Source organism: Astyanax mexicanus, chromosome 23 (assembly GCF_023375975.1).
Source record: "Astyanax mexicanus isolate ESR-SI-001 chromosome 23, AstMex3_surface, whole genome shotgun sequence".
In the NCBI taxonomy this organism is placed as follows: Eukaryota; Metazoa; Chordata; class Actinopteri; order Characiformes; family Acestrorhamphidae; genus Astyanax; species Astyanax mexicanus.
In genome coordinates, this window is record NC_064430.1 from 23611416 (window position 1) to 23639278 (window position 27863).

General features: G+C 38.8%; 3 protein-coding genes across 5 annotated transcripts; all 3 read right to left on the minus strand.

Moving 5' to 3' along the window:
- Positions 1-3575: 3575 nt before the first annotated feature.
- mid1ip1b (MID1 interacting protein 1b) lies at positions 3576-5675 on the minus strand. The gene is made up of 2 exons (XM_007257645.4): positions 5516-5675; positions 3576-5141 (listed from the first exon to the last, which is right to left on the minus strand). The coding sequence occupies exon 2, from the start codon at positions 4752-4754 to the stop codon at positions 4308-4310; it is 447 nt and encodes a 148-aa protein (XP_007257707.1). The 5' UTR covers positions 4755-5141; positions 5516-5675; the 3' UTR covers positions 3576-4307.
- A 302-nt stretch (positions 5676-5977) lies between these two features.
- On the minus strand, positions 5978-27802 carry LOC103047325 (uncharacterized). Of its 2 annotated transcripts, XR_007429260.1 has the most exons (3): positions 27696-27802; positions 24721-26217; positions 5978-6023 (listed from the first exon to the last, which is right to left on the minus strand). XR_007429260.1 is itself a non-coding variant. In XM_007257647.3 (2 exons), exon 2 carries the CDS (start codon positions 25942-25944, stop codon positions 25168-25170), a length of 777 nt encoding a protein of 258 aa, XP_007257709.3. In that variant the 5' UTR covers positions 25945-26217; positions 27696-27802; the 3' UTR covers positions 23835-25167. The 2 variants fall into 2 exon arrangements, 1 of the variants encoding a protein (XP_007257709.3); XM_007257647.3 differs by lacking the exon at positions 5978-6023 and having other exon boundaries at positions 23835-26217.
- Positions 9661-18358, minus strand: LOC103047023 (uncharacterized). 2 transcript variants are annotated; one of them, XM_049471417.1, is made up of 2 exons: positions 18253-18358; positions 9661-13745 (listed from the first exon to the last, which is right to left on the minus strand). In XM_049471417.1, the coding sequence occupies exon 2, from the start codon at positions 13449-13451 to the stop codon at positions 12675-12677; it is 777 nt and encodes a 258-aa protein (XP_049327374.1). In that variant the 5' UTR covers positions 13452-13745; positions 18253-18358; the 3' UTR covers positions 9661-12674. The 2 variants fall into 2 exon arrangements, with proteins under 2 accessions (XP_049327374.1, XP_007257708.2); XM_007257646.4 differs by lacking the exon at positions 18253-18358 and adding an exon at positions 14781-14893.
- Positions 27803-27863: the final 61 nt, after the last annotated feature.

The window sequence follows — 27863 nt, forward strand, 5'->3', positions numbered from 1 at the left end:
CTCGGCTAGGGGCCTTCTTAATTAGCAGTGCAGGGGCGATCGAATCGTCAAAGTCAGGCCAGTGTTCAACATGGCACTTCCTGTGCCGATTTCTTTCTCAGTGGAGGCTAGTTCTCAAAATCAGTGATTTACGGCCTAGTAAAAGGAAGTCAGTGACCTGAAGAGGTTATGAATGGCACTAGATTTAATGTCTGGTGTAAAATACGAGTTGAAAATGGAGAGGCCTTGTTTTAATGCTTTTAATGCATGGAACTTAACTGCATATTTCATTTTTTAATCTCTCTTAAATTACTATATTGTTTTCTGTATAATGTGTTTTCTAAAAGCGGAAATGTGTTCCTTAAAAGTAATGAAACATGCTAGTCCTGCTAAAAATGTTTATCCAATATCCTAACCTTTTAAAAATATGCAGATCAGTCAATCAATAATACCGCCCCCTGCTGACATCCAACCATCTGCGTCTCACTGGTATCAGAAGCACAATCAGCTGTCCCCCCTGCCCCCACCCTAAACCCATACATCTTCCAGTTGCTCACCCAACCTGCCCCTCATATTTTTAGCGTTTTTCAAATTTGAGCTGAGGGTGGAGTCAGCTAAAATCGGGGTTTAGTTACATTTTCAACATAAATAGTTCTATAGTAAATACAAAGATTATATACAGAAACTTGACAAACAGGAATCAAAGGGTCAATTTATTCTCTTCAATTAAAATTTGTATGGTTAAAATCGGGGAATGAGGACCCCTTCTACTTCTTTACTTCTACTCATATGTTAAATATATGGAAGACCCTCTGTACATTTTCTAATTCAAATATAACAATTATATATTGTAGTCAATTTTGGGCAATACAGAAACATCTACAATTGTTCTTTCTTATATCTAATAAAGCAAAGAACCATTTAAGCATTATTATATATATATTAGAGGGTGCATTCACAACTACGTGGTTTGGTCTGAACCAAATTAGGTGTGAAGGTGTGAAAGTTCCACAATCTATGGTCCAGAACAAAAGGCCAACAATTGGTGCAACTAGAAGAGGTGTTTTTCAACCAGATTCAGATGTTTGGATAAATCACAGGAGGCTGAGGCTGGCTATCACCACCCACAATAGAATAAAAAAATGAAAAATTCAACTTACCTTTGTGTGCACATGCATCATGCAACATTATGGGCTAAACAGATTACGCTGTTGATTCCAGTATCTACTGTAACTGTAGATCAACCCTTTTTTATATACAGAAATAAAAGGAATCCAAGGCTAATCTGTTATGCTTGTTTTGCTGTCTGACCCACTTGCAGGGAATTTGACTCTGGCAAAGAGGCAGAATTTGGCACACACCTGGAAAGTTATGTTATTAATTGTATACTAAGTGTATAATAGGTTCCGTTTGTTGTAGGCAACACAGTAGGGATGTCATTAGGTAAGAAATGCTTCAGTGCCACAGAACAAGTTCTCCATTTTCAACACATTAGATTGCAGTTGCAACAAGTTAAGAAAGGGGTTTATCTGAGACTCGCCCAAAGCATTACACTACAGTATGAACCAAGCACAGATCAGATTTTGCTAATTACCAGCCCTGGAAGGTAGAATTGTAGCTTTGGGCAGGATGGTGGACTCATAAAATAATATTATGTAAACTATTACATTATATAAGATTAAGCCTAGCTCTATTTTGTATGAAACAACAGCGACTTAGCTAAAGATTATTCCAGGCCAAATTGCGGGTCCAGTAAACCAGGTTAGAGCCCAAGCCTTTTCTTTTACCAAGACATTTGATGCCAGGAGCAACTGGCATGCTGGCACATCCACAATGACTGAGCGTTTCTCAAAGGACTGCATTGCGCAGCAAAACAGTACAGGGTTGGAGAGCTGCTGAGCTGGATTTCCTTTTCTAAGCTTTCCTACAGCAGGTGCTGCCACAGGCAAGTTTACTAAATGCTGTTCAAGAGTGTGTAGGTGCAAATGAATAAATACATTTCAAAGCAAAGCACTCTTATATTTATGCCAACATCAGAATTTTTATCATCCAGCAAATATCTGGTGAAAATGAAAAATGATGTATGAACCAATTTCATAATGCAGCTTATTTGAGACTACCAATATTCTTATTAATCGTGTAAAGCAATTTGGTCTAACCACACCTGTAATAACAAAAAAAGGCATAAATTGCTTTTAAAACTGAAAACAAAAGCAAACCTATTGCACTCTGCACCTCCTGCTTCAGACACTTGCTTATGCAATATCCCATAGGGTTCCCAATCAATGGCTTTGCACTGAATGCCCTGTCTGGCTGGAGCACAGACACAATGTAATGTCATGCTGCAGTTTGTTTGGCATTTTCTGCCCTGCACACCTATTTCAATACTTTGGCAACTTTCATATTAGCTGAATCAGATGTGGGTAACCAGGGAAAAACAAACAAACAAAAAAACAAATACTGACTAACTTGAATTCAATGCCCTTGACTTGATAAGGCGTGCCAAATTTCAGCTTATGTAAACAAGATAATTACCAGAGAAATATCCTTAAACAAGGATATGAACATTCCAATAATGCAACAGTATTGGACAGTCCTAAAATATGCACTGATGACACAAAAACGTGGAAATGGATCTTTATCTAATCAATTATGGTTTCAAAACACACACAGCTTGAATTTTACAGTTGTAAATTCTGTATTGTACTGTTTTGTGGCACCTTGGTTCCTCCAAAGTAGAGAGAATGACTTCACCTAAACAAATTACTGGGCCCAATCTGGTACTCTAAAGTGCTTGAGTATTATTAAACATTTCAGACTGGTTTCAAGTCTCCAGATGTATCCTAAAAATAAAATATAGCATGGTTTCAAGTTTGGTGGCCAGAGTATCGGACAAAAATGCATTTTCTGGATCACAAACACCCTGTTTTTATCAAAACACCTTTTAATTGTTTTTTTTTTTACAGTCCTACCACGAAATAACTGTATGATTTGCTATTTAAATTTTGTACAGCTTAAGACAGCTACTTCTTGATCAGTTTTCTAACCATACCTGTCTACTGTGCATGAGGCTAGGTGATCACCAATCTAGATCAATATGCAGCAGAGTAAGCAGTCTATTTGAGGTGCATTAGTCACCGTGAAGCAGGGAATGTTCCGGGATTGACTCAGCAGCAGGAGGAAGTCTGCAGGGGAGGGAGCGACAGACAGAATTACAGCAATAAGAATCTCTCGGACACTAAGCCTTAATATGATCACACGGTGTATTCAATCCCTTCCACAGACATTGTGCAGGGCATGATGAGACCTGCCAGCTTCTTCCACAACAGATGAGGCTCCGGGACACCTGTGTACATGTTTGTGGCACAGGTAACTTTCCATGGCTACAAGGATTTGTACAGGCTTTGGTTCAAACAATGAAGCACAGTTGCTATATCAAACACATGTCCAATACAGACAAGGCAACACAGGCAGATAGGGGTTTTCCAGTACAGCTTCTATTTTTAAATATTTTATAAAGCAAAATTTCTTCTTACTTACTTTCTTACTATTTTTTTATACATACGTTCAACAAAAGACTCAGGTCATAAACAATATCAATTAGAAAATTTATTTTACGTACCAGCCTTGTGATAAAAAAACAAAACAACAAAAGACAAAAGACGCGACAAGCCATCAACATATTAGAAACACATTAAGCAGTTAACATAATCTCCTGGAATCAGTCAACATTCTATACAATGCACAGAATTATCATTCGATTCCTTGTCATTGATTACGTCTACCACAGAATCATTGGCATTTAGTCTCTCTCTCTTTATGCTCTTGTTGCACTGATTAAGTTGATTAATATGCAGCAGTAGCATTTTGCACATAAATTATTTTAGTGAAAAGTGATAGTCTCCAATCAAGAAAAAAGATAGCTTTTTTTATTTGAGTCTCTTTTAGTCCCATTGTGCGACGTCCACAGCATTTTAGCATTTTATGTTAAATAAAACTGCTTATACTTATATTAACCACGTGCTTCCTCGAAAGCCAAAACAAAAATATACACGTTTTCAAGTTACACAAAGTGCAAACCACAATGAGGGAAGTTTTAGTTAGGGCCGTGTTAACCACGTTGTTTCTTTTTATTTATTTATTTTTTTAATCCGGGGGATTCCAATGCAAGAGGATAAGGTTAAACTACGGCACCAGGACCAGGCCGTACGGTGCAACTCTGCTCTACCATCCAATCCCATCCCGTCCCATCCTATCCCGTCTACAGTGAACATCCATCAATCCATCCACCCGTGGAGGGGAAAGGATCCGGATCCAGATCCGGATCTTCAGTGCACACAGCCTCCAAATCCGATCTCCTGCTTGTATCTGTTCGTTAGGGTGTTTGCCTTGCGGGTGAGCTTGGAGAGGACGGCGTGCAGCCCACTCAAGTGAAAGTGGAACAACTTCTCCAGGTCCTCCTCGCCGTCCTGCTCTACCCGTGCAATGTCCAGGGCGGAGACTCCGAGCTTCTCTTTCCGCCTCTCGTCGCCCTGCAGGACTCCCCATTCGATGTCGTTCCTGATGGACTTGAGGAGCACGTAGTAGCCGTACATGTCTCCGTGCTGGAAGAAGGTGGGCGAAGCCTTTACCTCCTTTTCCTCGTCCAGCGGCACGTCCCTCAGCAGGCTGGGCACCATCACCGTCTGGTCCATGTTGTTCACGGCGCCGATGAATCGGTTCATGGCGTTGAAGAGAGAGTTCTTTTGGTTGTACGAGTCGCAGATCTGCATCATCTTGACTGATCCGTGAGGGCGAGCGTAGAGATAGTTTAGATACTCCTAAAATGGCTGAAGAAGAAGTTATGAGTAATTAGCTAAACGGATGAACGTCAGAGTGAAACGGGTAATCCTCCTATATACTCGCAGGGAGGGAGTCGACTGAATGATTGGCTGGATATCTACTCAGAACGGGGCGTGTGCCGGAAAAGCGCTGCTTAAAACGGCTTAAAATCGTCCAGACCTCCGCTAACCTTGTTCCAGTGGTGCTGCTGGATAGAGGTCTCCGTACTGTAGGTGCAGGAAGGTGTAGGTTACTTTAAAAGCAATGGGCGTTTCCTTCAACTGTCGATCCACCTTCTTTTTTTCCCCTCTTGAGAGAAAATGTAAGCAGATAACAGTGACCTGAAATAACACAGAGGAAGATTAGTTTACCTCAGAGAGCTGGAAGCGTTAGCTTAGTTAGCTTAGCTTCTCAGTTGAGGATGGGTGGTGGATCAGATTAACTTACACGTAAACATAAAAAATATTCAAACAAAACAGAAATACGACACGTCGCCATCACCCAAAGCTAAATAAATCATTTTACCATCAGCAAAGAACAAGAATAAACGGCGTATTTAAACATATAAGCGCAAACAAGCCTTGCCTTTTTCCGCCTCAAACGCCGTTAGCTTAGCATAGTCACACCGGCTAAGCCGGCCGGTTTCAAAACCTCTCAAAAACGGCTACTCGCTCAAAAAATCCACGTTAAACCCTGTAACTACAAAAATACCCACCTTTAAACGTTTCTCCGTGCACCCGGTAACCCACAACCTCCGATAATAACGGTAGGAGAGATGTTAGATAACGATAAATCCGTTATAAAGATAACCTAACAGAGATGCCGTTTAGCTTTATGTTCCTGAGGCGAGTCTCAGACAGCGCGAGCGAGCCAGCAAACGACCGAGCTCATGAATATTCATGAATTTCATGATTATTCATGAGAGGACGCATCAGCCCACAGCCGCTTGTCCTTCCAGAGCCAATCAGGATCGCCGCTTTTGTTTACAGAGCACGCCCAGCAACCAATCAGATAGCGGAAGCGCTCTGGCCGCGAGCCAACGCGACTAGTGGGCTTTGCTCTGTGAGGAGAAAACACGCAAAATCCCGGTTCATTTCATCAGAAACAGCTGCGCAGCTTTTAGTGCTGCACCCCTCACTATATGTCACTATACAGCTCTGGAAAAGAAAAATAAAAGACCACTTAAAAAGTATGTGTTACTTTGATTTTACCAAATTGAAAACCTCAAGCCATCAAACCAACTGAACCGCTTAATTTTTTTTTTTGCACCAGGAGGGGCATAAAGTTTTCCAAAGCAGTGTGTAAGACTGGTGGAGAACATGCAAAGATGCATGAAACTGTGATTGAAAACCAGGGTTATTCCACCTAATACTGATTTCTGAACTTTAACGTAAAACTTAATAAATACGAACTTGTTTTCTTTGCATTATTTGAGGTCTGAAAGCTCTGCATCTTTTTGTTATTTCAGTCATTTCTGCAAATAAATGCTCTCAATGACACTATTGTTATTTGGGAGACATTTTGTCCGTAGTTTATAGAATAAAAAAAAACAATGTTTTAATCTTCATCTCAAACTTATACCTATTAATAGCAGAATCAGAGAAACTGATTTAAAAACTATAGTAGTCTCTTTATTTGTTCCAGAGCTATATATATATATATTTATATCGATTCACTATATATCGATTCTTCTGCGGTTCTCTGTGACAGGCAGAATAATGGTTCTAGCCATGCCCGTTGCAACAGAATAGGCAAACCAAGTAATTACCTGTGGCCCCAAAGCAATGACTGGTTATGAATGGAATTCATATTTGTAGCCATGCTCTGCCTGAATTTTGCCTCAATCTTGTTCAAAAAAACAATATAACATTTCAATAAAGATGGTGGATGTAGTGTGTTTACACCAAATGTTTCTTTGTTGTTTGAACTACACTTTATCCGACGTTATTTATTATAACGTTTTAAAATTTTTGACCAAAACTGAGGCGCAGTGCTGTGCACCCCATCGTGCTCATGCGTCTCCAGCAGCAAGTGGCATTTCAGAAAACTGGATAAAACTAGTAGTGAATTTATTAAGCAATAATACTCGAGAGGGAGTGCTATAACTTGTAATATTGGCTTTGCTGTACTGCAATTGTAGGTTGTAGACATGAGGCCACAGGCAGAGACCACAAAGATTTAAAAAGCTATAAAACAAACACAGAACATATATTAATTGTCAAGGAAATTTCCATTTTACGAGAGAGTGTACTGTAATAAAGCAATCTAAAACACCAATGATGACGACTTTACACAATCTCGATCGAACATTACTCAAACATACTCATCTGTATGTGTGTGTGAGAGAGAAAGTGCTGTAATAAAGCAATCTAAAGCCCTAGTGATGACATCACTTTATAATCTTGACTGAACATTTAGTTCTTCTAGTCATCTATTTGTATCTAAGTGTGTGTGTGTGCGTGTGTGACCACATCCTCTGTGGCCTTATGTGTTTCCTTATCACCGATGTGAAGCTGTGAAGTTCTTTTGAGGCATTTGTTTACCATTTTTAGTTTTCTTCTTTAGCCAAAACTGTGGCTGTAAATCTATTTATCAGGTGTGGACACAGATAATGGCATTACTTTACACAATCCTGACTGAACATTTGGTTATTTTATTTATCTATCTGTATATGCGTGTGTGTAACCACGTCTTCTGAGCCGTGTTTCCTAATCAGAGATGGAAAGGCCCTGAAGTTCTTCTGAGGCAAACAGCGAGTACTGTATGTGAAACATCTCACCTCAGACTGCCGTCACAGCGTTACTGAAGCTGAAAGAAGTGGTAGAAAAACAGCAGCTGGGCAGCAAGTGTGTGATAACACACCTCTCTCTATCTCTCTCAGAACTACATATTCACACAAACACCTGTATCGGGTTTGTCTTTCTCGTCTCTCTCTTTCTCACACACTTCCTTAAAACAAGAGTTCTACCCTGGTTGCCATTGCTGCAACACAAATACAGACCATCCAGTGTATTGAAGAACAGGGTACAAGAAGGATAACTTTAAAGTATTTAGAGAAACAGATACTACAGGACTACAGGCTGGAATTATTACAGAACTACAAAGTGCTCCCCCATATGCTCAGTGTAGCTGAACAAAAAAACAATGGAAATATGTGTAGAACCAAGGGCATGTCAATGTTTTGCTTGATTGGTGCATGTAATGATGATTATGGTGGTAATATAGTAAAAAATCAGAACAAATAAGCTTAATTTACAACTATTATGGCAACTATTAAAGTCAAATTTGCCATTTAAAACCACATTTTTAACTAAAAGCTAGTTGGAAAACCATGGTAAACAAGCGTCAAAGTAGTCAGGCAGTGCCTTCATGACTTTTTTGGTGTAACAGGAGCTTTTAGAGAGCAACAAGCTCTTCAAAAGTCTGGCTGAATTCACCACCCCTGTGAAAAACGTCATCACTTTTCTCTGAAAGCTCTATGAATGACTTGCACACACACTTACACACCTTAACCAGTTAATTGTGGTTTAAGCTTCTGAAAGCCTTGACTCATATACAGCTCATTTGCAGGATTTCCACCCTTTGGTCTCTCAGGACTTTTCTAGTGTGAACGTAAACCCGTACAACACGTGGTGATTAACATGTACCTTCTGTTATTTCATCATGGGTGGTACTCTAATTTGATTATGATCCAGCGATCACAGGCATGAACAGACTTGAAGTACTCAGTAAGTTTGAGCAATAGATGCTTTTTGTATAGGTGAAGTTTAACAGTCTAGTAAAAGTATTTTAGTGTCACTAGAGAGGAAGCCCTAACTAAACATTTTGGTAAGAACTCATGCTGGTGTTCGTTTACTGACTCAGCCTTTTAGAAATGTCCACTGTGAAAGCTTGAACTCGTACTACAGTTGAGTCACACGTGGAATACTTCCCGAAACAAGGGATGTGAGTGATTACTCACACTGTATACACACTGGACAGCTCTGGATTTACTCAAAGCTCTTCCGGATGTCATACAGCTTTTTCTTGCCCCTATACAGAATAATTCCTAATAGAATAGGACTCTACAAAGCACATAAGAACAATCTAATGGCAATGTGGAACAATGGAACTGTGTCTGCTAAAATAGAGCTGAAGTAATGTGGTGATCATCCAACATTTTGTCCCCCTAAAAAATAATAATAAAAAATAATTTCACATCTGTAGTTGCTTTCTTTGGTTCAAATCAGTTAACTAGTTTACCCATATACCTAAAAAAAAAGTATAGTATAGTTAAAATGGAAAAGTACATACTTTTAATATTAAAATTAATATGTACTTAAATACAAACTAAATGTACTACTAAGGAACAACTTATGGCAATTTAAGTATATTTCAGTTGTAATTAAGCTATATTTAAATACAACATAAAAAGCATTAGGTTGTGCATTTGAGTGCAAACTTCTGCAAACTTAATTTTTAATACACTCGAAGTATATTGTAAATGTACTACTTTACATATTAATGCACATATTGTGGATACCTTAATGTTAATGGAAAAAAAGTGCACACTAAAGCAGTATGTAATGCCCCTATATATATTTGCTTAAAATACATTTTATTAAAATACAGAGACAGTATATTAAATAGAAAATGTTCTTTTATTATTCTTTACCTAATTTAAACATACTTTTAATTCTTTAAGTATAACTTCCTTTTCAGAAGGATACTTGGAGTGTTTTCCACCTTTGTTTGATTTAGTTTCAAATAAGGAAAATTGCAAGTGCACCAAACTGCGTCACAACAAGCCACATTAGTATGTTTTCTCTGTTAATTAGAGAGAGTTGTCTGGGGTGGAAGCAAAAAAGCAAACACAAGAAGGTCATGTATTATATATATTTGTTAACACATGTTTGTATTGTGTGAAAATAGCTTAACATGGAGCAGCAGAGACAGCATTGTAGTTAACAGCTGTAATAATAATCTGGCTAATAAATCAGGTTTAACTGCACCTGAACAGACGTTTAGCTCAAACATGAGGAGTAGATTTAATAATTGGGTCGGATTGAGCAAAAATTAACCACTTTGGAATTAGAGTGGAACCACTTCATTAGAACCACCTTATTGTTTCAACATTTACTCTCCATTTTCTCAACAGGACTTCTAATTCTACACTTTGTGTTGCTATAATTAAAGACCCGAAAGTTTAGCACAGCTATCAGTGGACTTCACTTTGCTAGCATGATTGCTAACTGTTCATCCTGTTCACCACAGAACACAATCAAGTCTGTCTGAAACTCCCCTTATTTGTGACCGTAGATTTTTATTTATTTAAAGGAGGATTATAAATACAAGGACATTATACACAAATTTCTCCAAGCCAACATACCTCTCCACAAACCCACACACCTGCATGGCACCCAGAAGAGAAAAATACAAAAAAAAAATCACATTATTCTGTTTCTCCCATGAAGTCAGAGAGCGTCTTAGCAGTATTTAATCAGAAGTCCTCTAAGAAGCTTTTAGAATCATGAATTCTGACAGTTTAAGGTTCCAAGTAAATGACTGGATGTATGGAGTTAAATAAAACCTGTGAAAGAAATTAAAGTAAAAAACTTTATGGTTAGGGTTCCTGGATGTAGTGTTCTTTTATACAGTTTATTCAGTTGTAAAAGGTTTTTAGTTCTTTGTTACAGATAACTTTTAGCACTAATGCTCATAGTATAAACCATAGAAACAAATCCTTCTGAAACAGAGCTCTTGGAAAACAATACGCATAAGGGGTGTATGGATAAAGGGCTATTTTATGGGACACCATATGCTTGCATGAAAGAAAAAGGAAGAAGCCAGCTTGACCATAGGTACACTATAAATCAAGGTGCAAAGGTCCTTTAAACATCACTAAACTAATCATCAAACACGTATGTATTCCTTTTTGGTGCCAAGATGGAATGGAGAAGGGCAGATTATCAATACGTAATTTGAAATTGTAAAAAATGGGAGCGTTTGTGCCTCTGAATTGAAGATTTATTTCAGTTTTTGACAACATATAGTTGTTAAGTCTGTGCAGTGTTTTCCCACAGCAAATTTTACAGCACTTCATGCAACCCTCTGTTGATGACTTTTATGGAGATATGGATTTCATTTTCCAGCAGGACTTTGGCACACTGCCCACACTGCTCCCACTTATATACATTTTTTTGGGTTTTTCATTGGCTGTAAGCCTTAATCATCAACAATAAAAGAAATAAATGCTTAAAATAGATCACTTTGTGTGTAATACATCCATATAAAATATGAGTTTCACATAGGGCTGGGGCGACGCGTCGACATAATCGACGTCATCGATTACGAAAATACATCGATTTGCATAACGCGCGTCGGCGCGTCGTAAACATGGCGGTGCCTGTGGAGAGCATGGACTCCGGAGAGCGATCTCCAGCTACAAAACAACGCCAGCGGGCATCTAAAGTTTGGGAGCATTTCACGCAAAAGGGCAACAATGTGGTCCTCTGCCATATGTGCAAAATGGGGATGGTCTATCACAGTAGCACAACTGCTATGCAGGAGCACTTGAAGCGCAAACATCCAGGAGCACTATGTCAACAGAGTCACACAGTAAGTTACCGTTTACATCAGGGTCTCCGCGGGTGTCCTTAAAAAGACTTAAGGCTGTCTACCAAAGGTTTTAAACCTGCCACAGGCAGAAATTATACATTTTTGGTTTATATTTGTGCATGGCATTTCGCAGTTTCCAGAAACAGTAGCATTATTCATAAGTTCAGGTGTTTAGCTAAGCTAGCTGCCTTAAGTTATTTTAGCTAGAGCCGTCGGCGCTGCGGTGTTGCACCGTTTTCTGTCACCGTCGGAATTTTGTGACCAGTGCTCACGGTTATGAGCGTTCATTGGCAAAACGGAAGCTTTCCATACCTACACCTTACCCTCAGCCCTAAACTTAACTGTTTTGGCCAGTCGGGGTAAACATTAGAAACGAACACGTTTCGAATCGGCCAGTGCACCGGTCTGCTGAGAACTACTTGCCAGTGGTCACAAAATCTAGCGGTCACAGAAAACAACACACGGAGGTGGTGTATGGGAGCTTATCCATTTTTAGCGTAATAGATCTAAACAACGTGTTGTAAGTGATTATAAGTGTGGGGTTTGGTTTAGTAGGCTGTTGTTGTTGTTGTTGTTATTATATATAAATATAGTAATTTATCGTTTGCTTTAAAACGTAAAATAATAGTTATTTAAATATGTTTCTCAATAAATAGATTAGTCGACTAATCGAAAAAAATAATCGTTAGAATAATCGTTTAAAAAATAATCGTTAGGGACAGCCCTAGTTTCACATTTTGAACTGAATTACTTTCTAATTGTTTGAGATGTACTAGGATAGAGATGGTCACGCATCCATTTGGACCAGCAGAGCTCTCTGATTGGCAGAATAGCAGAGGGTAATTGAGGATCGATTAGAAATAACTTCAATCCACCTATTAGAGACAGACCAGAGAAAAGGAAAGGAAACAGCTACACAGATGTTGTTTTACATGTAACATCCATGAAGAACAGCAGCCTGGAGCTGGAGCAAACTACCAGGTCATGTTGCCTACCAGCCTTGAGCAGGGACTGCCTGTCCTGGGTGCGGAAAAACTTGGAGATAAACACAAAAGATGTATTCCGGTCATCTTTTGATCTCCTGTAGATGCGTTGAGCTCTCTTAATCTCCATTTTCTTGTGTGGCAGTGAGGGGAACCACCCTTTAATCGCCTTCTGGATTTAGCCAACTTGGTCGCCACCTTTGGAACCCTTGAGGAGGCCGACCAGGCGGATGTCGAAGTGGCAGAAGCGTTCCTCCAGCTCGGCTAGCTTAGCCTCAGCTAGCAGTTGAAAAGCTACTGTAATACAGAGCCCTCTTCAGTTTCTTCATCACAACTTTCACCATCTTTATCATCATCATCATCACTATCTCCACAGCAATCAGCATTATCATCATCATCATACTTAAAAACCGTATCATCACTGCTGTCACTGTCAGCATAATCACCGTCCACATACTTCTCACTGGCATCACCAGCACCTTCATGTTCACAGTCATCAGAGTCATCATTATGCTGGCCAAGAGTTTCATCACAAAACTCTTCTTCCAAAGTTCCTTTGCCGCCATCGTTAATGGAATCATGTTCATCCAAGTCCTGTTGCTCATCTTCAACCTTCACATCTTTCCTAAATGCATCTGTACTGTCTGATAACTTTCCAAAAGACTCATGGGTGCCTTCCTCTTCGTCGGAGAAGCTTCTCAAAGACGTAACATCCTGGAATCCACTTAAAGTCGGCCTTCCATGAATTCCCAAAAGCCTCCTGATGGTTGAGGTATGGACAGAGATGTTAGCCGCAGCAAGAAGGGCCTGCACATCCTTGGAGGTGGTGCATGGGTTTTTCGTCACCTTCTGGATGATTTCTCGCCTTGTTTTAGCACAAATTTTGGGGGGACGGCCACTCCTGGGAAGGGTCGTGACCGTCCCAAACTTTTTCCATTTGCGAAGAATTGCTCTGACGGTGCTTTTGGAGAGACCCAGAGCCTTAGAAATGAGCTTGTAGCCTTTTCCAGACTGATGAGCCTCGACAACCTTTTTGCGTACGTCTTCAGGAATTTCTCTGCAACGTGGCATTCTGATCTTCTAAGGAACACCAAAAAGTTAAGCAGAATAGTGTTTTTTTACACACCTGATGATTCAACTCAAGTGATCCGGACAAAAGTAAAATAAGGTGCTATCCTGCATAGCGGCTGGACTTTTCCCACGTTTTTCTTTCTTAACAGAAAGAAGGAGTGTCTCTTTGGAGAGATTGCAGGGTAAGGTGCAATCATTCATTTAGGTGGATCACATCCTGACATCCTAAGCACATAAAACAAGGGCGTTACTTGCAACCGTCAATCCAGCCTGGTCTGTGCTCGTAAAGGTGACCTGAAACAAAATAAAAATAGGTTTAGGCCTGGCACTGATTTAAGCAAACTTGAATTATCTGCCCAAAAAAACGGCAAAATAAGTGTAAGTGTGTCATTTTGATATTATGTAATATCATCACATATTTATGGCTTTGTACTAGTAGTATTAGTAGAATTAACCTAATCTCAGATGTGACAAAGTCTCCTTTAATCCTTAAATATGAATAAAAGAAAACACATTTAGCCTATTTAATTCATGCAATTGTTAAGGGTTTTGCTCAATGGTCCTTAACCCAATAATAATGTATTTTCTTAAAATAAGGACTTCTTAAGGCATGTCAAAATGTGTTACATATGAGTTTGTCATTAAGAGGCGCATTTCATTTTGAGCATAACTCAGCATATACGTATCAGTTCTCCTCCACCAGTCTTACACACTGCTTTTGGATAACTTTATGCTTTTACTCCTGGTGCAAACATTCAAGCAGTTCAGCTTGGTTTGATGGCTTGTGATCATCCATCTTCCTCTTGATTTTATTTTAGGAGGTTTTCTATAACATTAGATAAAGATGAGAAAGGTTCAGCATTATTATGATGTATAATAAAGGTAATTAGAGCTGGAAGCTGAATAAGATGTAGAGATATCTCTGAGGAGAAGAGAGAGATTAGGACAGGTTCTGTTCTTTAGGTTGGATCTGGTTCTGCAGAGGTTCTGCTGTGGAGTCTCGGTTCCTCTCAGAGTTTAAAGCTGTTAGAGATCCGTTTCCTGATCCTCTTCCCCGGGTTACTGAGGAGGAGAGAGAGCGGATCTGCGGTTCTGAAGCGGGTTCTGGAGTTTAACGCGCGGAGGAACCGAGCAGAGCTGAGTAATGGAGCTGTTTAATCAGCGAGCATTAGCCTGGAGCTCCACACAGAAGCTACAGGTCCGGTTAGCCGGGTTACAGAACCTAAATGCTGGCGGTACCGCCCCGCAGCTCAGCCTGCCTCCGCCCGGGTTTGGTTCAGTTCGCCGCGGGTTATGTAGGGAAGCCCCGCCGCGACCGATAGGACTTACCGTGGCGGGAAATCCGGTAAAAACACGATAAAATACCAGCTGTTAGCCGAGTTAGCATTAAAAACAACACACACGTAAATACACTCCTTCTATATATTTAAGGTTTTACTGCGGTTGGCAAATAAACTACAGGCGCATTACCGCCCCCTACTGAACCGGAGTAAAGAGCTAAACTTCAGAATAGTCCACGGCAGTGTTAACATACAAACATAAATAATCATTTAATAAATAAAAAATAATTCAGAGTAATCAACAATATACTTTTCTCAGGACGCAAGTTTTTATAGTGAATATTTAAATGTTAATCAAAGAATGAACGTAACAAACATTAAATGCAATTATATTTTTATTAGTTAAAATAATTAAAATTAAAATAAAATACTAGTATATACATGTATGTTTGAGGGGACCCAGCTGGCACACAACCAACCTTCAACGTTGAAACAACATGTGAAATTTCAATCAATACATTTCTTTTTTTTTTTTTAGAACAATTTAATCAAAGTATTACTTAATAAAAAGGTGCTGTCTTCTTTCTTCTGATATGAATGGGGCTTACATGAAAAAAACATAAAACACTCAATTAAACAGTACAACCCACAACTACATCCATTTTTAACAACGTCCAAAGTCCAAAGTGCAGTTTTGTTTTCCCTGAAATTCTTACAGCACTTCATGCCTCCCTCTGCTGACAACTTTTATGGAGATTTAATTTTGTTTTCATTGACTGTAAGCCATAATCATCAACAATAAAAGAAATAAACAATTTAATAGATTACTATGCGTGTAATACAGCTATATGGGTTTACATTTTGAACAGAATTACTGAAATAAATCACTTTTCATTAATATACACATTTTTTGACATGCACTAGTATATAGATGGTCCCGCCCCCACTTGGACCAGCAGAGCTCTCTGATTGGCAGAAAAGCAGAGGGTAATTGAGGATCGATTAGGAGAGGTACTGCAATCCACCTATAAGAGACAGACTAGAGAAAAGGAAAGAAAACAGCTACACAGATGTTGTTTCACATGTAACATTCATGAAGAAAAGCAGCCTGGAGCTGGAGCAAACTACCAGGTCATGTTGCCTACCAGCCTTGAGCAAGAAAAACTTATATTTGATGTATAATATGTATTTGGTAATATTTTGATCTCCTGTAGATGCGATGAGCTCTCTTAATCTCCATTTCCTTGTGTGGCAGTGAGGGGAACCACCCTTTAATGGCCTTCTGGACGTAGCTGACTGGGTCGCCATGTGTTGGACCCTCGAGGAGGCCGACCAGGCGGATGTCAAAGTGGCAGGAGCATTTCTCCAGCTCGGCTAGCATAGCCTCGGCTGGCAAATATAAAAGCTACTGTAATATAGAGTCCTCTTCAGTTTCATCACAACTTTCACCATCCTTGTCATCATCACCACCATCTCCACAGCCATCAGCATTATCATCATCATCATACTTATAAACCAAATTATCACTGCTGTCACTGTCAGCATAATCACCGTCCACATACGTCTTACTGGCATCACCAGCACCTTCATGTTCAGAGTTATCAGAGTCATCATTATGCTGGCCAAGAGTTTCATCACAACGCTCTTCTTCCAAAGCTCCTTCACCGCCATTGTTAATAGAATCATGTTCATCCAAGTCCTGTTGCTCATCTTCAACCTTCACATCTTTCCTAACTCCATCTGAATTCTCTGATAACTTTCCAAAAGACTCATGGGTGCCTTCCTCTTCGTCAGAGGAGCCTCTCAAAGACGTGACCTCCTGGTATCCACTTAAAGTCGGCCTTCCATGGATTCCCAGGAGCTTCCTGATGGTTGATTTATGGACAGTGATGTTAGCCGCAGCGAGAAGAGCCTGCACATCCTTGGAGGTAGTGCATGGGTTTTTCTTTACCCTCTGGATTATTTCTCGCCTTGTTTTTGGACAAATTTTGGGGGGACGGCCACTCCTGGGACGGGTTGTGACCGTCCCAAACTTTTTCCATTTGTGAAGTATCGCTCTGACAGTGCTTTTGGAGAGACCAAGAGCCTTAGAAATGACCTTGTACCCTTTTCCAGACTGATGAGCCTCAACGACTTTTCTGCGTACGTCTTCAGAAATTTCTTGGCAGCGTGGCATTCTGATCTTCTAAAGAACACCAAAAAGTAAAGCAGGATAATGTTTTTTTACACAACCTGAAACAAAAGGAAAAATAGGTTTAGACCTGGCACTAAATTAAGCAAACTTGAATTATTTGACCAAAAATAACAGCAAGATAAATCCTAGGTGAAAACTGGAGACTAATGTAATATCATTGCATATTTATGACTTTTTACTACACAAGTATTAGCAGAATTAGCCTAATTTATGGTGGTTCAGCCTGTTTAAAGCCTTTGTTAACCCAGAGTCTTTGACTTGGTCTCTTAATTTTTTTCCAGAGCTGAATGGCTTTAGTAACTCATTATTATGACCTGGTATCTAGCTAATGTACAATCATCACACACATTAGTTACTTGGGTTATCTTTAGTTTAGTCATGTTTATTTCGGTTGAAAACACATATACATACACAAACAGAAAAGTTTTCTGTTAATAAGCATATCAACAACACAAATATGAACCGAAAAGGTATAGGCTGAAGCTTTGGCTTATTTTTGCCTATCCTTTTTACATTATCTCACATTCTATATTCCATTATTTTGCAAATCAAAAATACAAAATGAGTCAAAATAAAATAAGAAAAAAGAAAAAAAAAATCTCACTATGCCACACATTCCATATATAACCACTGTTCATGTTTATAGGAGTTTACTACTTTTCTCTTGTAAGTTTTTTAAAATTTGCTGAGTGAACTACACATTTTCAATTCATTGTTAAAACCATTCCACAAAGTGACCCCCCTGACTGATACACATCTATTTTTTATATACACATCTATTTTTTATCTCATAATAATCGCTGCTTATTTCGTTATTTAACTTCACATGACATTACATAACGATGAAAACTTTAGCATTATTATGTTGTACTCTAATGTCTTTATTTGTGATCAGAAAAAGTGTATAATAAAGGTAATTAGAGCTGGAAGCTGGAGAAGATGTAGAGATATCTCTGAGGAGAAGAGAGAGATTAGGACAGGTTCTGTTCTTTAGGTTGGATCTGGTTCTGCAGAGGTTCTGCTGTGGAGTCTCGGTTCCTCTCAGAGTTTAAAGCTGTTAGAGATCCGTTACTGAGGAGGAGAGAGAGTGGATCTGCGGTTCTGAAGCGGGTTCTGGAGTTTAAAGCGCTGAGGAACCGAGCAGAGCTGAGTAATGGAGCTGTTTAATCAGCGAGCTTTAGCCTGGAGCTCCACACAGAAGCTACAAGTCCGGTTAGCCGGGTTACAGAACCTAAATGCTGGCGGTACCGCCCCGCAGCTCAACCTGCCTCCGCCCGGGTTCGGTTCGGTTTCCCGCGGGTTATGTAGTGCTTACAATAGGACTTACCGTGGCGGGAAATCCGGTAAAAACACGATAAAATACCCGCTGTTAGCCGAGTTAGCATTAATCACAACATACACATATATACACACTACTTCTACATATTTAACGTTTTATGGCGGTTGGCAAATAATCTACAGGCGCATTACCGCCCCCTACTGAACCGGAGTATAGAGCAAGACTTGAGGATAGTGCAAACATAGTCAATTATACATACAGCTCTGGAAAAAATGAAGTAACCAATTCAGTTTCTGAATCAGTTTCTCTGATTTTGCTATTTATAGGTTTATGTTTGAGTAAAATGAACATTGTTGTTTTATTCTATAAACTACAGACAACACATCTCCTAAATTCCAAATAAAAATATTGTCTATTAGAGCATTTATTTGCAGAAAATGATGCAGAGCTATCAAACCTCAAATAATAAGAAGAAAACAAGTTCTTATTCATAACGTTTTAAGAGTTCAGAAATCAATATTAGGTGGAATAACCCTGGTTTTTAAACACAGTTTTCGTGCATCTTGGCATGTTCCTCTCCACCAGTCTTACACACTGCTTTTGAATAACTTTATGCCTTTACATCTGGTTCAAAAAATTAAGCAGTTCAGTTTGGTTTGATGGCTTTAATCCTCCATCTTCCTCTTGATTATATTTCAGAGATTTTCAAATCGGTGAAATCAAAGAAATGTATCATTTTTAAGTGGACTCTTATTTTTTCCAGAGCTGTTAAATAATTAGTGACGTCAATTGATTAAAAAGTGTAATCCAATTAATCAAGACAATATTCTGTGATTAACTGCAATTAATCACACTTGCTCTTTTTTTATAGAGAATATTTAAAGAAAAGAAAGGATGAATGTAAGAAATATAAAATGCAGTTATTATTGCAAACCTCGAGTGTATTATTGAGATTATACCACAGTTCCATTATCACTGTTTATTAAAAGATTTTAAAGAGTTAAAGAGGAGGAGAAAATAGGATCTGTGTGGTTAAAGACACTAACACTCTGCCAGTTAAAACAGTTCCATTGCTGCTCTGTTTGTAGCTGCGCTGTTTGGCTTGCTAGGTTACCTGTATGTGGCGGAGTAATACATGGAGAGCTTCGGAGCTACAGTGCATTACCGGCTGATAACGACACTTGTAGAACACCTCCCAGCCAAGCACATTGCAGGGTTGGAAATATAACTTTGATATAATTATATTTATATTAGTGGTGTTAATAAAAACAAAGGTTAGGAAGAATCCAGCTCATGGCTAACATTAGGCATGGCACCTTTAGATGCATAAGTCTTCATGAGACCTGGATTGGTATTCTATTGGCCAAACAGGCACAGGAAAGCTCTAAGTGTGTTTGTGAGTGTGTGTGCATGGACATCTTTGTCAGCATTGGATGCAACTTAAAGTAGCTGAATGCAGTTCACTTATTTTGAAGTAGTCATACAGTGTATAACACAATAACAAATCCCTTCTCTCTTGATTCCAAGACAAACTAAATGAAAGTGATTTTAATTTGGATACAGCCCATGTTTCTGGCTCTACCGCTGCATAGCGACGAGGTTAGAATTGAGTCGAGCTATTGATCAGAAAATGAATAAATACTAGGCTTTCAACAACATCCCGGGGAGAGTCCCATCCTCGGCCTGCGTTTGTTTCAGTCGACGCGGGCTAAGGCTTCATGTGGAGCGATGAGCTGATAAATATTTATGAGACAACACATCAATCCACGGTCATTCATCTTTCAATCAAACAATCAGCGCCAAAGACAAGAGCTGCTTCTGTGCTCCACCAAAACTCTACGCCCTGCAGAGACGAGTGTAGATTATGCAGAGAATTAAAATCATTTACTCACAAACCGTTCCACCATAGCAGCTAATGTTCCTTCACTGCATCTGCGGGTCTTACACTGCCGTCTGATTCTCATCAAAACACAAAAACGGTTAAATCTGTTCCGACTGCACTCTGAGCCATCCAGGCATGCACTCCAAAAGACTTCTGAAGGTGTTCTGTGATATTTGGATACAAGATTAATATTACTGTATACCAGGGACACCTCAGTATCTAGCCCTTATAATACACGGTTCTTGTCAGTGTGTCCGAGTGTTTGTAGACACTGCTGCTATTAAATGAATTAAGCAACTTTTAGTTGCATCCATTGTTGCCAGAGATTTGCAAATACACACACACACAGCTTGGCTATTTCCTGCATTGGACTCTCTAAAACATTTAAACATCCCCATTTTCACCATCCTTTATACCAGACATGGCCTACATTAATGTATCAGCTCATTATGATTTACAGCATTCTTAAACATTAACATATAGCCATGTTTAACAGTGTCATAACTTTGTAAAGTGTTTCATAGTAAATTGTGAAAAATGTGTTGGTACACAATATTTATATTCAATTTAAACAACTATGCTGTGGCATGTAACATGCAAAGCCATGTTATATTAAAACATTGACCCTGATATGAAACGACTAGAAATTTTAAAAGAAAAGTGGCAAAAAATAGATTGCATCGATAATAGATAATTTTTAAAAGTATACTTAACATGTAAAAATACATACTTTTAATATTAAAATGAATGCATACTTAAATACATACTAAATGTACTATTTTGAAACAACTTTTGGCAACGTATATATATTCTAATTGTAATAAGCTATATTCTTATACAACATAAAGCATAAGAGTTTTTGTAAAACCTTTGCTTAAGTAGATTTAGGTATGTGGTTTTTATGTGGTATGTGGTTCATTTTTAATACACTTGAAGTATATTATAAATGCACTACTTTACGTATTAATGCACTTATTGTGCACACCTGTAAAAATAAAAACTGGAAAACTAAAGTGCATTTTAAGCAGTATTTAATGCCAAGACATATATATTTTCTATCAACAAAGCATTAAAATCTCTTAAAAATACATTTTATGGAAATACAGAAAAAGTATATCCAATATGTATTTTTATAAAGTATATTAAATTAAAAATTGAAAATTAAAAAATGAACATACTTTTAATGCTCTTATGTATACTTCCTTTTCACAAGGGAAGTTGAACAAAGTCTTTATCAGGTTTTATCAGATTATTATTCTCAACACTATACATCCATCAGGCTTCCCTGAAACAAAAAACGCTTTAGAAATGACATTATAAAAGCTGTGTGTGTGTGTGTGTGTGTGTGTGTGTGTGTGTGTTATAATTCACAGCCTAAATGTGAATGTAAAAAGGCTAAGGGAAAAAAAGCACAGCCTTCACGTTCTTTAAACACAAAGGCAAATGTTGAGGGTGCCGAGCTTGCCAGGCTCCGTGGGCTACAAAGAGTTATGTTGATCCTAGGAATTATGCAAATGAGCCTCATTAAAATTGCAAATATTTGCAAATAATAAGGGGAGGTGGGATGATGAATGCGCACTTGGCAAAGAGACAAAAAATCCCTGCTCTTTCCTGCTTAACGTGACACTAAAAGGCTCTCTGGTTTTGCCATCATGAATGGTAGTGAGATGTAATTTGCCCCCAACCCATCTAACCCCCGCCACCCCCATGTTTAACGGAATGATTCCCCACTTTTTTACCCCGTGTCCTCTCAGGTTGGTTGTTTCTAGCATGTTAGGATTAGCTAGCTTACCAGAAAAAGGTGTGCACAATTATACTATATGGACAAAATGTTGGGACACCTGTATATTTATTGTTTTTTCAGGAATCAAGGGTATTAAAAATTTGTTTTTCCAGTCTGTCACTACTGTCCATGAAAACTAGATTCTGCTTAATTAAAAAATTACTGAATGAAGCACCATCAATTAAGAGAACACAGTTCCTCGCCTGCACAGGTCAATTCTGGAGAGCTTTAGACCCCTCCAATAGCCAATAGAATTAGAATAGAGTTAACATGCTTCAGAGAGTCCTACTCTAGTGGCAGTACTTCTCTATGGGGTCTACGCCAATGACCAATGACCAGTTCTAAAGCGAAGAAGTGCTGTAGAGATTAAAGGTGAAGCAAGACTCAACTACTCCTCTGACTGTTAGACCCACTAAATTCTCCTAGAGCAAATGTGTGTCTCAGACTGACTTCCTTAAGTTTACACAACAGAATCAGGTTATCAATGTATGCGCTTTAATAGTAAAAATGCTACTGTTACTCTACAACTCATCTAGTGAACAAAAATGTGTGATGCATGCGAGTATTTCCGCTAGTGCTATAGCCAATTAAAAACCTTTTTAATTTTGTTAGCCGTATCATTTATTGTAAATGGGACATATTTTCCAAATCTCACTTTTTGCATGCTTTTGTATTTCCACTTGTCTCTCGACTGCCACTATAAAACTCCAAGCTAAAAAAAAATCCATCCATTTTCTGTGAATCAGCTGAATAATTTGGAGATGAGCCCTTTGAATACTTCCCTATTATGATGTCACGATAAGGAAACCTGCATAGAACCACCCCTCATCGTTAAACCCCCACCAGAGCCACGCCCATTAGATCAGTAGAAAATCAGTCATTTCGATGTCTGCTAGTTAGTTGAAAACCTCAGACAGTACACAGCAGGATTAGCCAGCAGACTTCTTCTGAGGGGGGGATCTGCACCTACTGCCCTTGGCAAGTCAGCAGAGGAGGGAGTTATTAAGCATGAATTAGCCTGTTCAAATTTTGCAGTTTAACACAAGCTAACAGTAAGGTGTGGTAAATGCTTACGTATGCATGGGACGTGGCCAACAACAGCATATTTGGATAAAAGTGACAGAGCCTTTAAAATGGATTAATTTAAAATTCATTTTGTGCAAATAACTTCATGAACATGTTTTGTAAAGCCTACAGACATATTTAACTTGTGTAATAAGAGGTATAATATGTCCCCTTTAAAATATAATAGAGAGAGAGAGAGAGAGAGAGAGAGACAGACAGAAAGAGAGAGACAGACAGAAAGAGAGAGAGAGAGACAGAGAGAGAGAGAGATAAGTGCAGCTCTGCCGGCAGGACTCCACTCCGTCCAGACTTCCGTTTTTCATCAGCATTATATCGCCACCTGGCGGCCACAACCGGTCCCGCAGCCTCCTTTACAGTAACCCCAAAAATATCCCTTAAATTTCTCAAATATTCCACACTTCCATAATAAAAAGTCTTCTAGGGATTATTCCTTGAAGGGTTCTGTCTTCGAAAAAAAAAAAAAAACAATGGCAAGATCAAGCTGGTTGACCATCGTAAATTTGTTAAAAATGAACAGTTCCAGGGTAAAAAAACATTGCGTAATTTCCTTGAGTGGGTGATGAGTACAAACCACGTACTTGAGATTAAGTACAAATGCCCAAGGAAACATATTTCTCCAATAAACATAGAATTATTATCTTTGTATCTTTACATAAGTAAAAATACAAAAAGTAGCTGCCTTCAAATGTATTGAAAGTACTAAATACTATATAATGATTAAAGCTGTTTATCCTAATCATCTTGTTAATCATCACATTTTAGGTGTACATAGTCTAATGTCACCTTTGGGTTATTAATCTTTTATTCTCTAGAAGAAAGTGTTCCCTGTACGAATGCAGAATAAACTCCAACTTTCTTATTAGAACATAATCATATATATTTAAGTGAATCATTGTTTATTGATGGGAATGGTATCAGAAATCTTGAACATCCTTAAAAGGTTCATGTGGCACACAAATAACAAGCATAACCTTAATTTAGTGTGATACTTTAAAAAAGACAGTGAAATAGAGTAGAACATCTCAGTTCCACCTCCTGATCTTATCATACAGTTGCTGATCTCTGAGTGTCTCATCTGATATGGAAATACATACATATATACAGTTCATATTTAAAGCAAATAATATAACAATATTTATCAGCTATAGGTGCCAATCACAGCATTTAACTTACCAGAGTCGAATGCAGAAGTCAGCACACTCCTTTTTAAAGGACACATTGTGTAGATTGTAAAGGCGTGTGAACAAAAAAACTAATTTACATATAGAAATTTGGCAAATTAAAATACCGTAAAGTAAGGTGCAATTAACTATTATTTTTTAGAAAAAAGAAAAACATTACCAGACACCAGGGAGCCCATATGTTTACATAACACTTTAACTGTCGAAAAAAGGCATGCTGTATGTTTGGCCTGGTTGAAGGAGACCATGTTAAACATGGTGCAGGTTTTCACTGAAACTACAAGCACTGCTTTAAGAACTTTACTAAATTGTAGCATCTCACATGTTTTAACAACGTGGCCGCGTTGCTTATATGCGTTCAATCAAAAAGTCTGTTTACATCTTAACCATTTCATTTTGCATTTGTAAATTCCCCTTTAAAATATTTAAGATGGGCTGAACCATCAAGAAGGAATACATGCCATCAACCTACATTACAAACATACTGTTTTTACAGACTATAAGGCGCACTAAAAATCCTTAATAATGCAGTATACAGTTCTGGAAAAAAGTAAGAGTTTCTTTGATTTTAGCATATTGAAAACCTCTGGAATATAATCAAGAGGAAGATGGATGATCACAAGCCATCAAACCAAACTGAACTGCTTGAATTTTTGCACCAGGAGTAAAAGCATAAAGTTATCCAAAAGCAGTGTGTAAGACTGGTGGAGGAGAACATGATGCCAATATGCATGAAAACTGTGATTAAAAACCAGGGTTATTCCACCAAATATTGATTTCTGAACTCTTAAAACTATTATTAGGGAGAAGCTGAAGTGGTCTCTTAATTTTTTTCCAGAGCTGTATTGTACTACTGTTTTACTGAACAATCTCTAATATGTATATTCCTGTAACATATTCATCCTTGGAGGTTTAGCTTTCAGCTCATCTTTAGTTTCTTAATGACTTTGGCCAGTCAATGTATATCTTGGTACATTTAACCCCTGCTAATTTCTGGTGGTCCTCCTAAACCACTGTATGGTACATGCACTTTAGGCTTCATCACAACTTTCTTCATCACAACTTTCACCATTGTTAGCATCACCCTCTTCACAGTCATTGTCATTACAGGAGCCGTCCTCATCATCATCGTCATCTTCATCATCGTATTTATACACATTATCACTGCTGCTGTTACTGTCAGCATCATCACCAACCCTACACTTCCCACTGGGATCACCAGCACCTTCATGCTCACAGTCATCACAGTTATCACTATGCTGGCCAAGAGTACAACACTCTTTTTCCAAAGCTCCGTCGCCGCCATCGTTCTTGGAATCACGTTCAACTAAGTCCTGCTGCTCATCTTCAACCTTCACATCTTTCCTAAATCCATTTGAACTGTCTGATAACTTTCCAAAAGAAAGGGTGCTTTCCATTTCATCGGAGGAGCTTCTCAAAGACGTAACGTCCTTGAATTCACTTAAAGTCGGCCTTCCGTGAATTCCCAGAAGCCTCCTGATGGTGGAGTCGTGGACAGAGATGTTAGCAGCAGCAAGAGCTGCCTGCACATCCTTGGAGGTGGTGCATGGGTTTTTCTTTACCTCCCGGATGATTTCTCGCCTTGTCTTTGGTGAAATTTTGGGGGGACGGCCACTCCTGGGAAGATTCATAACCGTACCAAACGTTTTCCATTTCTGGAGTATTGCTCTGATGGTGGTCTTGGAGAGACCGAGAGCTTTAGAAATGAGCTTGTACCCTTTTCCAGACTGATGAGCCTCGACAACCTTTTTGCGAACGTCTTCAGAAATTTCTCGGGAACGTGGCATTCTGATCGTCTAAGAAACGGCAAAAAGTAAAGCAGGATATTGTTTTTTACACACCTAATGATTCAACTCAAGAGAACCAGACAAAAGTAAAAATCTGTGCTATCCTGCATTTTTTTTTTCCTCAAGAGAAATTAGTAGTGTCTCTTTGGAGAGATTGCAAGGTGAGGTGCAATCATTCATTTAGGTGGATCACATCCAGACTGCAATTGCACATAAAACAAGGGCGTTCCCTCAAACCGTCAATCCAGCCTGGCCTGTGCTTGTAACACTGACCTAAAATAAAATAAAAATAGGTTTAGGCCTGGAACTAAATCAAGCAACTTGAATTATTTGACAAAAAAAACGCAAAATAAACTATAGATAAAAACTGGAGGTGTGTCATTTTGAAATATTTAATAGCAAAATTGCATATTCATGACTTCCTACTACACAAATATTAGTATTATATAAGTAAACATTAGTACTAATTAGCCTAACGTACATGTCTTTTTTAATATTATTTTAAGGACTTGTAGTGTGTATCTAAAAATTATGGGCCACTTAGCACTGAGCTGTGAAGCTCACTGTCCAGTGTGAAGTGGAACTGTTTCTAGATGTACTTATGGGATAAGTTGGGGATGAGGTGAAGAGATGATTATGCAACGTCCTAACATGTTAGCACTTCAAACACTAGAATTTAAACTTAGAATTTAAAATGAAAATTCTTAAAACAGACTCATAGTTAGGGCTATTCAATGTATACCATCTCTTCTTCTTCAAAACACAACTGATGCTCTCAAACACATTAAAAAGCCACTAAACCTTAAATCATTTTTTTCCATGAATAGCTGAAATGTGTTCCTGTGAAGTAATAAAACATTCTGTTCTGCTGAATTGTTTAATAAACATTTTCTAAGCTTTAACTAAACCCATACATCACCAAGCTAAAATCAGGGAGTTTATTGACCCTATTAAGAGGGCAAGAAATTCAAGTAATTAATTCTTGATTAGTTCAGCACAGCTGTTAACTGAAAGCCTGAATACGAGGTAATTCTACCTCATGAAGCTGACTGGTAAAATCCAGCAGAAATGTGCAAAGCTATCATGTAAGTAATGGATGACTTTAGTATTTATCGACAATGCAGAACATTTAAGGTGTTTTACAATACCAGACTTTTGAACGGTATAGGGGACAGTTGAGTAACGTTACTGTTATTAGGACACTCTTAACAATATTTGTGTAATAGTATATATGGCTTTAGGATGAGAAAGGTTCAGCATTATTATGATGCACTCTAATGTCGTTGTTTGTGATCAGAAAAGGTGTATAATAAAGGTAATTAGAGCTGGAAGCTGAATAAGATGTAGAGATATCTCTGAGGAGAAGAGAGAGATTAGGACAGGTTCTGTTCTTTAGGTTGGATCTGGTTCTGCAGAGGTTCTGCTGTGGAGTCTCGGTTCCTCTCAGAGTTTAAAGCTGTTAGAGATCCGTTTCCTGATCCTCTCCCCCGGGTTACTGAGGAGGAGAGAGAGCGGATCTGCGGTTCTGAAGCGGGTTCTGGAGTTTAAAGCGCGGAGGAACCGAGCAGAGCTGAGTAATGGAGCTGTTTAATCAGCGAGCTTTAGCCTGGAGCTCCACACAGAAGCTACAGGTCCGGTTAGCCGGGTTACAGAACCTAAATGCTGGCGGTACCGCCCCGCAGCTCAGCCTGCCTCCGCCCGGGTTCGGCTCGGTTCCCCGCGGGTTATGTAGGGCTTACGATAGAACTTACCGTGGCGGGAAATCCGATAAAAACACGATAAAATACCCGCTGTTAGCCGAGTTAGCATTAAATCACAACATACACATTTCTATACACTCCCCCTCCACTGCGCACATAATGCGCATCAAAGCTGCGTCACAGAAGCGCAGAGGAGTCGGGTAAATAACGCAGTGCCAC